The following is a 14,407-nucleotide window of genomic DNA, read 5'->3' on the forward strand; positions in this document are numbered from 1 at the left end:
CGAGTCCGACTCTAACCATTAGGCCACGACTTCTACCACGAAGGGCAAACCGTCAAGACGCTTCCAGCTGAAACCCATCACCATGTCAGAGTTATTCAAGTGCTCTGACTGAGGGAAGCAGAAATTTCACAGCCTAATGGAACAGATACAAATCGAAAATAATGTTTTAAAGGAACTTATTAATTGGGCCGGGCAGATTGGGTCTAGCAGATTCTCACAGTGTGACAATGGCAAGGATTATGACAATTATGTTGCTTTCGTGATTAATAATTATTCAAAGCATCCCACGCAGGGGTGCGGACAGAAAGGAGAATGCTGGGACGAGGCAAGAAATGTCATGACTTATCAAATCATCGAGTCAATGTGCCGCAGGGGGACAGAAACCTGTGTTTGCTGTCTGAATATTTCCCACCAAACCACAGACACAAACATTAACACATGCAGGTGAAGAAAGATGACTAATTAGCTCAATCCAAGGAAGTGTGGACAGACCCGTCATGACCTGTAACAAAAACATTAGCAACTAGTATTTTTAATTAGGCTGGAAGGTAATATCCTATTAAAAGTTGCCACAGAGCGCAGAGATCCACTACTAGGAATAACCTTTCAGATATGCCACTTAAAAACATTCACTAGCTTTCAGTTCACTTGAACAGTTGGACACATCTTGTTTCAGCACTTTGTAAACGCATTTGTTTTCAGACCTAGCATTGATTTAAACAAACACATACTGCAGGCAGTCATGAGTCATGACACACCAAACTCATATCCTGCCAGCTTTGTGTCGACTTCACAAGCGCAGGCCACCGCAAGCTTACATTACACAGCCAGTCAATTGTGCTTTTTCTTCCATGGTTTGTCTGAAACCCAGACAAACACACAGACGCAGCCGGAGTGTCTATTCTTACCACTGTGTGATAGGCCGACTCTAATAAGTCAGACAATGAGTGGTCATCTGCCCCAACATGTCCCTTTTTGTGGCTTAATAATTAAGTTGACTAGTTTTGCTTCAGGTGCACAGCAAGGAGGCCTTAAATACTAATTTTTTTTTTTTTTTTATCTCACCTCATCTTTGATGTCTTCTTGCTGCTGTGCTGAAAAGATCTCCATGGCTCCCGTGAGTGTCACCATGGGATCCACTGTTGTGTTGGCTTCATCACATATACAAAAAATAAACAACAATCAGATTGTAGCAGACTTATCTGATTTTGCAGTTTTATCATACTTTCACTACGCAATCTTAAAATGCTCAAAATTATTATGAACGCAAACTAATGCCAAAAAGAAATTCAACTTGGAGCACAATACAAAACAAATACAATTTGTTGTGAGATTTTATAATTAATGAAATCAGAACTATGTTTTTATTAACAAATCTAATAATGTCTAAAAATTATTTAAATATTTAATAATGTTTAGTTTTGTTCAATATTGTTAAGTAATATTTAATTTTATATTATATGTATATACATATACAAACACACTAGGGTGTCAAAATGACTAAAAAACTAAATAAAAATTTTCGATTTATATAATCAAAATTTGAATTATATTCTAATTAAAAAGGCGTAATTTCATTTAGGGGGAAAAAAGATTTTGGCTTCTCTCCTGAGGCCTCGAGAGGGCACATCGAGCATAATATTATTCACGTTTCTTTCAAACAAAATAACAAAATAACACTACTACCTTTGAAGTGCATAATGTTTAAAATAATGTTTATAAACCATATATAATTTATAAAGCTGCTTAATTAGGAAAAAGTTTACTTTAATAAAAAGGACCGAAAACCAATCACAAAAGTAGACTACTTTCTTCATTTAAAATCATGATACAGTGGGATGGAGAAAAACCACCATAAAGCCTTGAAACATGTTTTTTAAAAACGTACATCAATTTTACAAGGCTTTCCGAACATGCCGCTTTTTCGAGCGAGACGCAAGTGCAACGCTGATAGATGTCCCTATAAAAAATGTGATAAATATCCGTTCTGTGTGAATGGCTTGGTTTCAGTTTTGACGTAAACAACATCTCCACACTGATGCTCTCGTTTTCCACAATATATTGAATGAACAACGTAGCAGCGCAACATCTAGTGGGTTCAACTGGATAGGCTAACAAAAGCATTAAAAAGCAATGACACTTACATTGTCGTCACATTTCGTGCAACACTAAAGACCACCACGTAGACCTAAAATCTAAATGCCACATTTTTGCATTCTAAAGTGGATTTTTTTTTTTTTGACGAATATTCGAAATTCGATTTTTTTTTTTACAGCCCTAAAACACACACCTATTTTATATAAATTAAATAATATAAAACATACACATAATTAAATCCAGTAATTTTTGTTAAATTGTTAAATAAAACTACAAATAATTAAATTAACCCTTCACAAGGAGCAGGCTATTCATGACCAATCGTAACGGCAAATCTGCCATTTTGTTCGGTAAACAAACCAGACAGGAGAGTATATTAACTTCAGACAGTAGAGTAGATTAATGTCGAAGGACTTGAATTTGAAAAAATGGTGTGTATTGACACACTCATGGTTGAAACAAGATACCTTCTGATATTCATTCACATTTATTTTGAGCTATAACTAGTAAAGAGGAAGAGATTGTTGGTTCACATGCTGCTTAAAATGAGGAGCTACAGCGATCGGTCACAAGAAAAAAAAATTACAAAAAATGCCAAAGCTGACACACTCGTAGCAAAAGTACAGTACCAAAAGTATGTCGGACACAGAAAAAGTAACTAAGGGATTCGGGTCTTTGCAAAAGGTCAATTGAGTAATTTGGCTCTCCAGAGATTGCATAGAACCTAATGTAACTCTAAAAATGTAGTTTTAGAATTTTAGGAGAAAAAATATTTTTTTTGGAGCAAAATAAAAAAATAAAATGATACATACACATACATACACACACACAGAGAGAGCTGCTTGAAAGTTTGTGAAACCTTTAAAATTTTCTATATTTAATAAATATGACCCAAAACAGAATCAAAAGTCCTGAAAGTCCTGGAAAGAGTTTGGACTCCACAAAAGTGAGCTCTTTCTACATTATAGTCCTCCACGTCCACTGTGTTCTCAAAACTCAAGCAATTTGATAATACCTAGAATATCAAAATCAACTGATGATTTTGTACCCTTTCAAATTAATTCTGCTACTGCCATCATACATTAAGTCATCATTAAAATGAAGAGGTTCTGTTCTAAATGCATGTATGCATGCCCATGCCATGACACCACCTCCATCAAGCTTTATAGATGAGGTTGTATGCTTAGGATAATTTGCAGTTCCCTATTTCTCTCCACACTTTTGCTTTCCGATCACTTAGATAAAGGTTAAATCTTTGTCTCATTGGTCCATCAATCAGTTCCAAAACTCTACTGGCTCACATTTGTGAAGAATCTTGCCTTTTTATTTCTGGTGCTGATCAGTGGTTTGCATCTTGTTGTGCAGCTTCTGTAATTCTGTGTCAAATTCTCCTGCGGATTGTAGATTGACAGAGCATCACCCGAGGTATATGGCGATTTTACAGACATTTATTTTAGGGTTAATTTTCACAACTTTTATGATTTGTCTGTCATCAACTACTGTTGTTTTTTCTTAGCTGATCAGGTTATCGTTGGTTGCTGATATCGCCGGAAGTTTACAATTTCTCTTGATTTCTCCATTCCCTTTGTTTTTCCTATAGTTCTAACTGACTTCTTTTCTTTTAGCATCCAAATTGCTTGCTTCTCTTTCAGAGTCAGCTTCCTCGTCTTCATCCTGGTTTGTGTGTCATCATTGAATGCAAGACTTAGAATGCAGAAGCAATGGATATAACTGATAAGACATTCCCTGCTTTTAATATCTGAAGAATTAATGCAACAGTACACATCTGAACCATTAGAAAGACGTGTGAGGCAACTGTTCCAATACTTATGCTCACATCAGATAGAGAGATGATACTCTAAAAGTGCTGATCATCTTAGCTGGTAAAACATCTGTGTGTTGAAATCACCCAATATTAAAACATGACATTCTGTAGTCTCATATTCATCTTTTACTCATATTTACAGACGTCTTGACTCCACAGCAAACAATTTTGTCTTTACTGTTCCAATACTTTTGCAGGGAACTATATATATATATAAACACACACACACACTTCAGACAGGAAGCAATGTGTTAGTATATACAGTATGATGCTAAATATCATGTGGAAAAACCAGAGGGCTATCTGATAAATGTTTTGTGGATGGATGAGACCAAAATAGAACTTTTTAGTCTAAATGCGAAGCATTATATTTGGAGAAAAGAACACTGCATTCCAGCAGAAGAACCATATCCCATCTGTGAAACATGGTGGTGGTAGTATCATGGTTTGGGCCTGTTTTGCTGCATCTGGGCCAGGAAGCCTTGCCATCATTGATGGAACAATGAATTCTGAATCATAACAGCAAATTCTAAAGTAAAATATCAGGACATCTGTCCGAGAACTGAATCTCAAGAGAAAGTGTGTCATGCAGCAAGATAACAACCCCAAGTACACAAGGCATTATACCAAAGAATGGTTAAAGAAGAAATTTTGCAATGGCCAGGTCAAAGTTCGGACCTTAATCAAATTATATATATATATATCATGCCCTGTACGACTTCCTTGCGTTTGCTCACTTGTAAATAAACACACCCTTTGGGTTGAAAAAGATGGGTACACTGTAGTCATAATGGGATGGACATGGTCAGCAACAATACTCAGGTAGGCTGTGATGTTAAAAAGATGCTCAATTAGTACTAAGGGGACCAAAGTGTATGAAACACCATTACACCACCTCCATCAGCCTGAACCACTGAGACAAGGCAGGATGGATCCATGCTTTCATGTTCTTTGAGTAAAATTCCGACCATACCATCTGAATGTTGCGAATTGTAGCCTCCTGTTCTTAGCTGACAGGAGCAGCACCCGGTGTGGTCTTCTGCTGCTGTAGCCCATCTGCTTCAGGGTTCAATGTGTTGTGTGTTCAGAGATGGTATTCTGTATACCTTGGTTGCAGGGAATGAGCGGTTATTTGAGTTACTGTTGCCTTTCTATCATCTCTAACCAGTTTGCCCATTCTCCTTTGACCTCTGACATTAAGAAGGCATTTCTGTCCACACAACTGCCGCTCACTGGATATTTTCTCTTTTTCGGATCATTCTCTGTAAACCCTAGAGATGGTTGTGCGTGAAAATCCACGTAGATCAGCAGTACTCAGACCAGCCCATCTGGCAACAACAAACATTCTACGTTCAAAGTTACTGAAATCCCCTTTCTTCCCCATTCTAATGCTCGGTCTGAACTTCAGCAAACTGTCTTCACCACATCTAGATGTGTACATGCATTGAGTTGCTGCCATGTGATTGGCTGATTAGCAATTTGTGTTACCAAGCAATTGAACCTGTGTACCTAATAAAGTGGCTGGTGAGTGTGTGAGTGTGTGTGTGTGTGTGTGTGTGTGTGTGTGTGTGTGTGTGTGTGTGTGTGTGTGTGTGTGTATTGGGGTGTATACTGTAAGTCGCTTTGGATAAAAGCATCTGCTAAATGCATAAATTTAATTTCATTTAATTTAATATATATAATACTAATTACATTCAATTAGAAATTGTGTACAAAAGAAATTGTGATTTTGATCTGCTAGGCATTACATAAGGTCTACCAATGTCTTGACCGATGAAGTGTCACCTATAATTTTAATTGTAGTTTATTTAGAAGTATGTTTTACCTGATATAACATTTAAAACTTCATTTGATGTCCGTTTGCCCATGACAATTAAAAGTAATGGGAACTGGTCAGTCTTGTATGTCCGAATGGTCTGTGCAACAACACTGCCAAAGTGCCTTGTACACATCGTGAGTAGCCTAGAAAGAGAGTGAGAGAAAAGAGAGAGAGTCAGTAATTTAAGTGGACAGTGGAGAGACAGCCAGTGAAACTCCCCTGAACAATCACTGAGCTTAATAAGAGTACACAGCTCATCATATTAACAGACTTTAAAACCAATTCTGCTCACTGCACAGAAGATGGTCCTTCTCCAAACACTCCCCCAGTCTGAATTAGTATTCAGTTCCCGCCGCACCGAATTTGATAGCGCAGAGAGGATTTCTTATTCCATTACAAAGACAGAACTTTAAATTAACATTTCACTGAAGGAAAAGGGTAGCAGGTAGACTCAGAGAGCTCGCAGTAAATGTCATAATATTAATGAATTGCTATAGAGGGAATGCAAATATAGATTAGCTTCTCTCTTCTTTTAATAACATCGGCTTTAATAACTGGAAAGTAAAATAGAGAAATGATGGAACACTCTAGAGTAAGGGGGCATGACCAGTGTGGGAGGGAAGGAATGAAAAAAATAATTTCACCCTGTTATCAGAGAACTCATATATATATATATATATATATATATATATATATATATATATATATATATATATATATATATATATATATATATATATATATATATATATATATATATAGTACAGACCAAAAGTTTGGACACGCCTTCTCATTCAAAGAGTTTTCTTTATTTTCATGAAAATTGTAGAGTCACACTGAAGGCATCTAGGGCTATTTGACCAAGAAGGAGAGTGATGGGGTGCTGCGCCAGATGACCTGGCCTCCACAGTCACCGGACCTGAACCCAATCGAGATGGTTTAGGGGTGAGCTGGACCGCAGACAGAAGGCAAAAGGGCCAACAAGTGCTAAGCATCTCTCGGGGAACTCATTCAAGACTGTTGGAAGACCATTTCAGGTGACTACCTCTTGAAGCTCATCAAGAGAAGCCAAGAGTGTGCAAAGCAGTAATCAAAGCAAAAGGTGGCTACTTTGAAGAACCTACAATATTTTCAGTTGTTTCATACTTTTTTGTTATGTATGTAATTCCATATATAATTCCACATGTGTTAATTCATAGTTTTGATGCCTTCAGTGGGAATCTACAATTTTCATAGTCATGAAAATAAAGAAAACTCTTTGAATGAGAAGGTGTGTCCAAACTTTTGGTCTGTACCGTATATATAAGTTGAATCAGAGGAGATGAGTGAGCTCTTTTTGGATTCTAGGGCATATTCAGACTGGCATACTACCTATAATTTATGAAATAGTATTTAGTATGTACAGGTTCTGGTTATATAATTAGAATATCATCAAAAAGTTGTTTTATTTCACTTATTCCGTTCAAAAAGTGAAACGTGTATATTATATTCATTCATTACACACAGAGTGATATATTTCAAATGCTTATTTCTTTTAATTTTGATGATTATAACTGACAACTATGGAAAATCCCAAATTCAGTATCTCAGAAAATGTTAATTTTGTGAAAAGGTTCAATATTGAAGACACTTGGTGCCACACTCTAATCATAACTCAAAACACCTGCAAAGGCCTTTAAATGGTCTCTCAGTCTAATTCTGTAGGCTACACAATCATGGGGAAAACTGCATGACTTGACAGTTGTCCAAAAGATGACCATTAACACCTTGCACTAGAAGGGCAAGACACAAAAGGTAATTGCAAAAGAGTCTGGCTGTTCACAGAGCTCTGTGTCCAAGCACATTAATAGAGAGGCGAAGGGAAGGAAAAGATGTGGTAGAAAGAAAGTGTACAAGCAATAGGGATAACTGCACTCTGGAGAGGATTGTGAAACAAAACCCATTCAAAAATGTGGGGAGATTCACAAAGAGTGGACTGCAGCTGGAGTCAGTGCTTCAAGAACAACTACGCACAGACGTATGCAACACATGGGTTTCAGCTGTCACATTTCTTGTGTCAAGCCACTCTTGAACAACAGACAGGGTCAGAAGCTTCTCACTTAAAAAAGGAATGGACTGCTGCTGAATCATCCAAAGTTATGTTCTCTTATAAAAAGTAAATTTTGCATTTCCTTTGGAAATCAGGGTCAGGAAGAAAAGAGGAGAGGCACACAGTCAATGTTCTTGAGGTCCAGTGTAAACTTTCCACAGTCAGTGATGGTTTGCGGTTTGCCATGTCATCTGCTGGTGTTGGTCCACTGTGATTTCTGAGGTCAAAGGTCAACACAGCCGTATAACATGAAGTTTTAGAACACTTCATGCTTCCTGCTGCTGACCAACGTTATGGAGATGCAGATTTCATTTTCCAACAGGACTTGGCACCTGCACAGAGTGAAAAGCTACCAGTACTTTACCAGTACTTTTCAGTTGCCCAAGATTTCTAAAAATCCTTTCTTTGTATTGGTCTTAAGTAATATTCAAATTTTCTGAGATACTGAATTTGGGATTTTCCTTAGTTGTCAGTTATAATCATCAAAATTAAAGGAAATAATCATTTGAAATATATCAGTCTGTGTGTAATGAAGGAATATAATATACAGGTGTCAGAATATCATCAACTTTTTGATGATATTCTAATTATATGACCAGCACCTGTATACTCTGTGCAGAAATTATTCAGAATGCACTACATGGAATAATGTATTTCCAATTAAATGCAATCCACCATTTCCAATGTGATGATTAAAGCAGTAGCAAGGTCAACCATAATCTCATCCTTGATACTTGCAATTACTATAGTTATGTTAAAGTTGAGACACAACATGGTTATTTTGCAGCTTAGCATACTGCAATTTAAACTCCCTATAAAAATAGTATGTAACAAGCATTATGCTGGCATTCTATTCTGAAAAAGTTAAATATACACTAATGAAAAAATATACACTACTGTGGGGTTATTGGGGTTAGTTTGAAAGAAATTAATACTTTGATTAAGCAAGGATGCATTAAATTATTCAAGTTTATTTTTCAAAAAAAAATTCTATCCATCAAAGAATTCTAAAAATGTATCACTCTTTCCACAAAAATATTAAGCAGTGCAACTCTTTTCAACATTGATAATGAATAATAAAAATGTTACTTAAGCAACAAAGCAGCGTATTGATTAAATGATTCTGAAGAATGGAGCAAAGACTGCTGAAAATTCTACCTCTGGGACCCTATTGCTGTGCTCAATTTAATAATATTATCGTACAAAATGCTACTAGAGTGCTACAGGTTAACAGGACAGCGGGCAATCTCTCATCTGTGTAACTTTACAGTGCAGTATTACAGATTCCACAAAGAGGTTTCATTGGCAAAAAAAAAAAAAAAACATCATACAAATTGTATTTCCAGAGGTCCCATCAGGCATTGCATTTGGCCATTCACTGTCACATCAGTGATGCGTAAAGAAATCTTGAAGAATGTTAAAAGTTTTCAAAGGACCTCAGGGAAGTGATTTCTGATTTTCAAGTTAGTAACACCAGGTGTTCCAAGAATCTCATCATGAACGGCTTTGTAATTGGAGTGACATGCTCTCATCTCCTTCTCATCCCTCACTCAAGTCACACACACTTGAGTGTGTAGAGAATAATATTTCCCCATTGCTTGAACCGACCGAGGTGTGGCACAGTATCAGCCCATCTGCTGGGGCCACAGGGCATGCACTGCTATGACTGTTTCCCTGAGAAAACAGTTTCTCGATCACAATGATCATGATACTGTGCACAACTGCACAGCAACTACAAACAGAATTCAAAGACTGTTAGTTTACATCATATGAAAACATTGTCTTCACTCTTCTCATTCTGTCTTCATTTTTTTTTTTTTACTTTTAATCATCCACAAAGCAAAAGTTTGTCAGCCTGACTGATTAGAGAGGCAAGAGCCTACCGGTCCTCAACAAGTCACATGATTTGAGGTATAATTTAAACTATGGCAAAACAGGAAAAGTTACGCTCCAAAATGTTATATTTTGGTTGAGGGATTTTGAAAATACTAAGCACATAGCTAGAAACTTAGCCTTGTGGACATCTCTAGCACTTTTGATGACCAAGATTACGTGTTTCTTTCCTGATTCCACTCTCCTATAGGCAAAAAAAAAAAGATCAGTAGTAACAATAATACTTTATACTATTTAAATGGTGTGAATCTTTGGCTTGGGAACTGATTTGATTCACAGGTTTTGGACTTCAATACAAAATAAGACAAACTTTCTTCAGAATTTTTGCTGCAGCAAAACAAACTGTTGCTGCTGTTGAGAAAAACAACAACTAAGTATTACATTTCAATTACTTTGATTTACAGCACTGTCAATAAATCAGCCATATTAATCATCAGGATTTGACGGATTAAAAAAAACAAAAAACTTTGTATCTGCTAGAATGCACTGTCAAATTGTGACCTGCAGCTTTTTCTTACTTATACCAGTAACAAAGAGCACCTGTAGCACCTGTGGGTGCTAATTACATTCACTGTAATTACATTTGGGCTCTGGATTAATGCACAATTATGCTGAGAGTCTATGTGATTGGTGTCAGTGATAAGTGAATTCACAGGCTTCATTCACAGATTTAGCTTTGTAAAAAAACTGCCAGTCACCATCCACAATCACCTACCAGTCAGGCCTGGCTCGGGAGCGTGAGAATAAGATGTGTATGTGTATGAGTAGGTCAGTGTATAAGAATGTGAGATTTGTGTGTATGTGTGTGTGTGTCTGTTCGCATTATGAATAGCCCCAGATGTTGCCCGCCTTTAATCTGTGCTAGAAAGGCTCAGCTGGGGCAAAAACCAGAAGGGGAGGTAGAGGGGTATTGAGGTAAGACTGGACTGAAGGAGCCCCTGCAGAAGCAGGTCACTAGCTGGTCTTTCTCTAGCCATCCACTCCGGAGGGAGGTCTTTAGGGTGAAGCCTACTGGAAGGAAAAGTAGAGGCCTGCTCAGAAGCAAAGCCTGCTGGGACCAATCAAGTATCCATCTGCTACCTGACCAGCTTCTCCCTTTTTCTCTCTCTGTTCGTTTTATTTTCTGGCCTTTTATCTTCATTTTGCTTGCTCCGTTTCCACCTGAAGCAATCTGAGATATAGCTTTACTCAGTGTCTTGGAAACAAAGCATTTTAAACAGGACAATGGATTATTTTTGCAATCTTAATACTGCTTCAAGTGTATCTTTCTTTTGCTTCCAAGGGTCAAAAGTTGCATTTGACCAAAGACAAGCATAAAACCACCATCACTGCCATCTTGAAATGAAGACATTCTGTGGAGTGTGCTCTATGAAGGCTGTGTGTCTAACTGACCCTTTAACGGGGTAGATTAGTGTGGCCTGCCCTACCGGGGCCTCAGTGAGCAAACACAACATCTTTTGTTAAAGCCCTCTATGAGGAGAGTTTCAGAAGAGGAGGGGGGGGGGGGGGGGAAGAAATGCCTCTCATTAAGAGATCATCCATTTCGAGTGTGAAAATGCTTCAGATCGCTACAGTTCTGGATGGTTTGACTGCCACTGTGAGTGCATACGATGAGAGAGATGAAAGGAGGAATGTGCTAAATAGTGTTACCTGGCTTTATTAGCTTCTTTAGTAACGTCCCAGGCCCATGTGATGAAGTTCTGGCTTAGATATGACATCATGGAGCCTGCACACATCATCTTAGAGCAGAACAGATTACTGAGGATACTGTCGTCATTGTGGAGGTAGATGGCCAGCAGTTTTCTCTGAGAGACAAAAGCACAACATATGCAAACAGTCAGGTATCATATGAATTAAAGATTAATAATCCTTAACAATTCATTTAATAATGTTTTAGTAAAAAATTTAAATATATATATATATATATATATATATATATATATATATATATATATATATATATATATATATATATATATATATAATATTGACATAAAAGAAAAAAAACATTTCCAACCCTTCAAATAGCTGCACTAAATTCAAAGAGAGACATTTACTAATTTAACTATTGCTCACACAGAGGTCATTCCATTCCCACATCCATTTTGCAGAAAAGAAGCATGAAAACTGAAGCCTGAATGGCCATTTCCACTACCTATGAAGCCAGAACCTAATCCCGGCTCACTGATCCACCCTTATTTCATGATTCACCATCAGGTTTCTGAGCGCTTTAAGACCACTAATGCTTCACCAGGGTCCACAAGAAGAAAAAGACAGCAAGTGCCCTCCCCACACACCCTGAGCAAAACAAACATCCAAACCAAATCAAACTGATGCAGGCTAAATCAAACTTTCCCTGAAAAACAAAAACCGAACAAATCACTTTATTTGCTTTGCATCAAATGCCAGTGCCCTCCTTCCACCGTCGCAGGTTAGCACAGGAAGCACTGCTGATGTCGACGCACATCTAAATCCACAGATATTTACGTCGTCAGACGGCGCTCACTCGCATAACCCAACAACTAATAAAAAAATAAAAAAATAAAGGACACCACCACAAACATGAAAGGTTTTCGCCAAACAAGGCAGGGGAATAAAACCCACCGAATTGCATAACAACTCTGAACGTTTCCTACAGATCTGACCCCCAATGGTTCGTCAAATGCAGCCGGAGGGATTTTTCAACAGTCCAATGGTGAAAAAAAAAACATAAGCAAAGCATGGAGAGAAATGAAGGAGGGCGTCAACGGAGGAGAGAAAATTGGACTCTATGAAGGTGTGTATGGAAGGAGGACTGAAGGAGTGCTGCTGTGTTTGCACAGTGATCAATGCTCTCGAATGAGCCGCACGGCTCCTGGTGGGACAGTGCTCAGGCCTCTTTCACTAGCCTAATTCAAGTCCCTGAAAAGATTAAACACTCATGCTGGGAAGATAAGCAAATGGGACCTGGAGAGAAGGCAAGATTTTAACCGTCAAAAACTGAAAGGGTGATGGATGAAAACCAGACAAACTTTTCCAGTCATCTCATGCAGTCTAACCTAAAACTGACATGGCTGTTTCAGTACTGACTGAACTTATTCACTCTGAGCTGAGAAAACATTTGACCTTTTGAGGCCTCTAAGATTTCATTGAAGAGGTGGGGAAAAGCTACTCTCGTTAATAACAGTCTTTGGTCAGCTCCCTCGTTTTACGCCCCTCCATTACCCGCAGTCACTCCTATCTACTTTCATCCTATTGTTTTCTCCTCCTTCCTTTCCCTCGTTTTGTGGGGCTTTTCTTAGCCTGCAGAAATCAGCGCTCAATCCAAATTACTGGGTCTGTTCTGGGTAAGAAACTGACCCAAAAGAGTTCTTTCTGTCACCTCGAGTCACCCCACCCCCCCAGCAGCAAATGGTGAGGAGGAAAGGGTAGAGACGCAAGACGAACAGGGGAGGAGAGGACAGAGTGAGGGAGGTGGGTAGAAGGAGAGAGAAAGCTGATCTGTCCTGTGAGTGGGACAGTACTAGCTTTCACACAGTTGTCTGAAAGTGAGGAATTCCCAGGTTAGCTTTAGACATGTGAGCCAGTGTTGCAGCAGCAGGACCACAAAACATGTTTATCTACTTAGTGAAAGCCTATTCACATCAAGTATGACTGTTTGGCATGAAAACTTTGTTTGGCATGAAAACTACTTTGTTAGTTGCATCAAAATTGATGTGAACAGGCCTTGAGATTGAATTTACCTAACGAAGGGTTCAAGACATGCTAACCACCTTGAACAAAGAATTAGCTTTTAGTAACAGTGGCTTCCAAAAGCACAAATAATGCATTGAAATGTAGTATTACTATGTGCACTAACAAGGCAAAGTTTCCAGAATTAATGTGACTATAAAAACTGAATTGAAATAAAATGCAGCACAAATCACATCAAATCAAAACATAATAAAATTTTTAATTTTTTTTAAAAAAGTTAAAAAGTTTTTAAAAAAGCTCATAATTAATCAAAATGTTATAACTTGATCTTTCAGTTAAACAAACTTCTCTACTAATTAATTCCACTGAAACAAGCCACTTTTTATACAGTCGATTGAAAGCTCGCATTCAGATCTGCCTTCATCCAAATCATCAACCAAGTCACCTGCTCAACAATTTTTATATTTCCAATAATCTATTTCACTTTGATGTACATCACAATACAGTCTGTTGCTAATTCCATTATATTGTGGCTTTAAAAATGCTCTATTAATAGGGATTCTGGACCAATGAGATTTCACTGTGGGGCGGAGCTACCAATGCAAGACTCCAAAAACAGAAATATACGACAAGCGGCAAAATGCCCTGCTAATGATATTAACATCATGTTATATTTTATGATGTAAGAAAGTTTTTGTCTAATGCTAATTAAAGGACTCCTGGAGTCTGGTCACACTTCTACTGACTGAAAAAAAAACTTTATTTTTAAAATTATTTTCAAGGCATTCTGTTGGTGGCTGCACCTGCTCCACAGTAATGCTAGTTACACAGACGATCATAATTCTCTTGTAAAAGATATTGTGAAAGGATGTTTTTAATTACAGGTAATGTGTATGTGCTGGAGGAGGGAGAGATGTTGAAAGTAAACATTCTTTTTTGGCTGTAGGAAAGCAAACAATGGGAAAATGAGGAGTTCATATTACTGCTCTTTCTTGACCTGTAGTAGAGTGCT

General features: G+C 37.7%; 1 protein-coding gene across 1 annotated transcript in view; it reads right to left on the minus strand.

Moving 5' to 3' along the window:
* LOC113069318 (FAS-associated factor 1-like) overlaps window positions 1–14,407 on the minus strand; it is a 70,091-nt gene that overhangs the window by 18,338 nt on the left and 37,346 nt on the right. The window contains exons 13-15 of the mRNA XM_026242321.1: window positions 11,374–11,528; window positions 5,748–5,884; window positions 1,066–1,151 (exon numbers count right to left, since the gene is read on the minus strand). Of these exons, the coding sequence (XP_026098106.1) occupies window positions 1,066–1,151; window positions 5,748–5,884; window positions 11,374–11,528 (378 nt within the window). The remainder of the gene's footprint in view (window positions 1–1,065; window positions 1,152–5,747; window positions 5,885–11,373; window positions 11,529–14,407) is intronic.

Source organism: Carassius auratus, unplaced genomic scaffold (assembly GCF_003368295.1).
Source record: "Carassius auratus strain Wakin unplaced genomic scaffold, ASM336829v1 scaf_tig00001343, whole genome shotgun sequence".
Classification (NCBI taxonomy): Eukaryota; Metazoa; Chordata; class Actinopteri; order Cypriniformes; family Cyprinidae; genus Carassius; species Carassius auratus.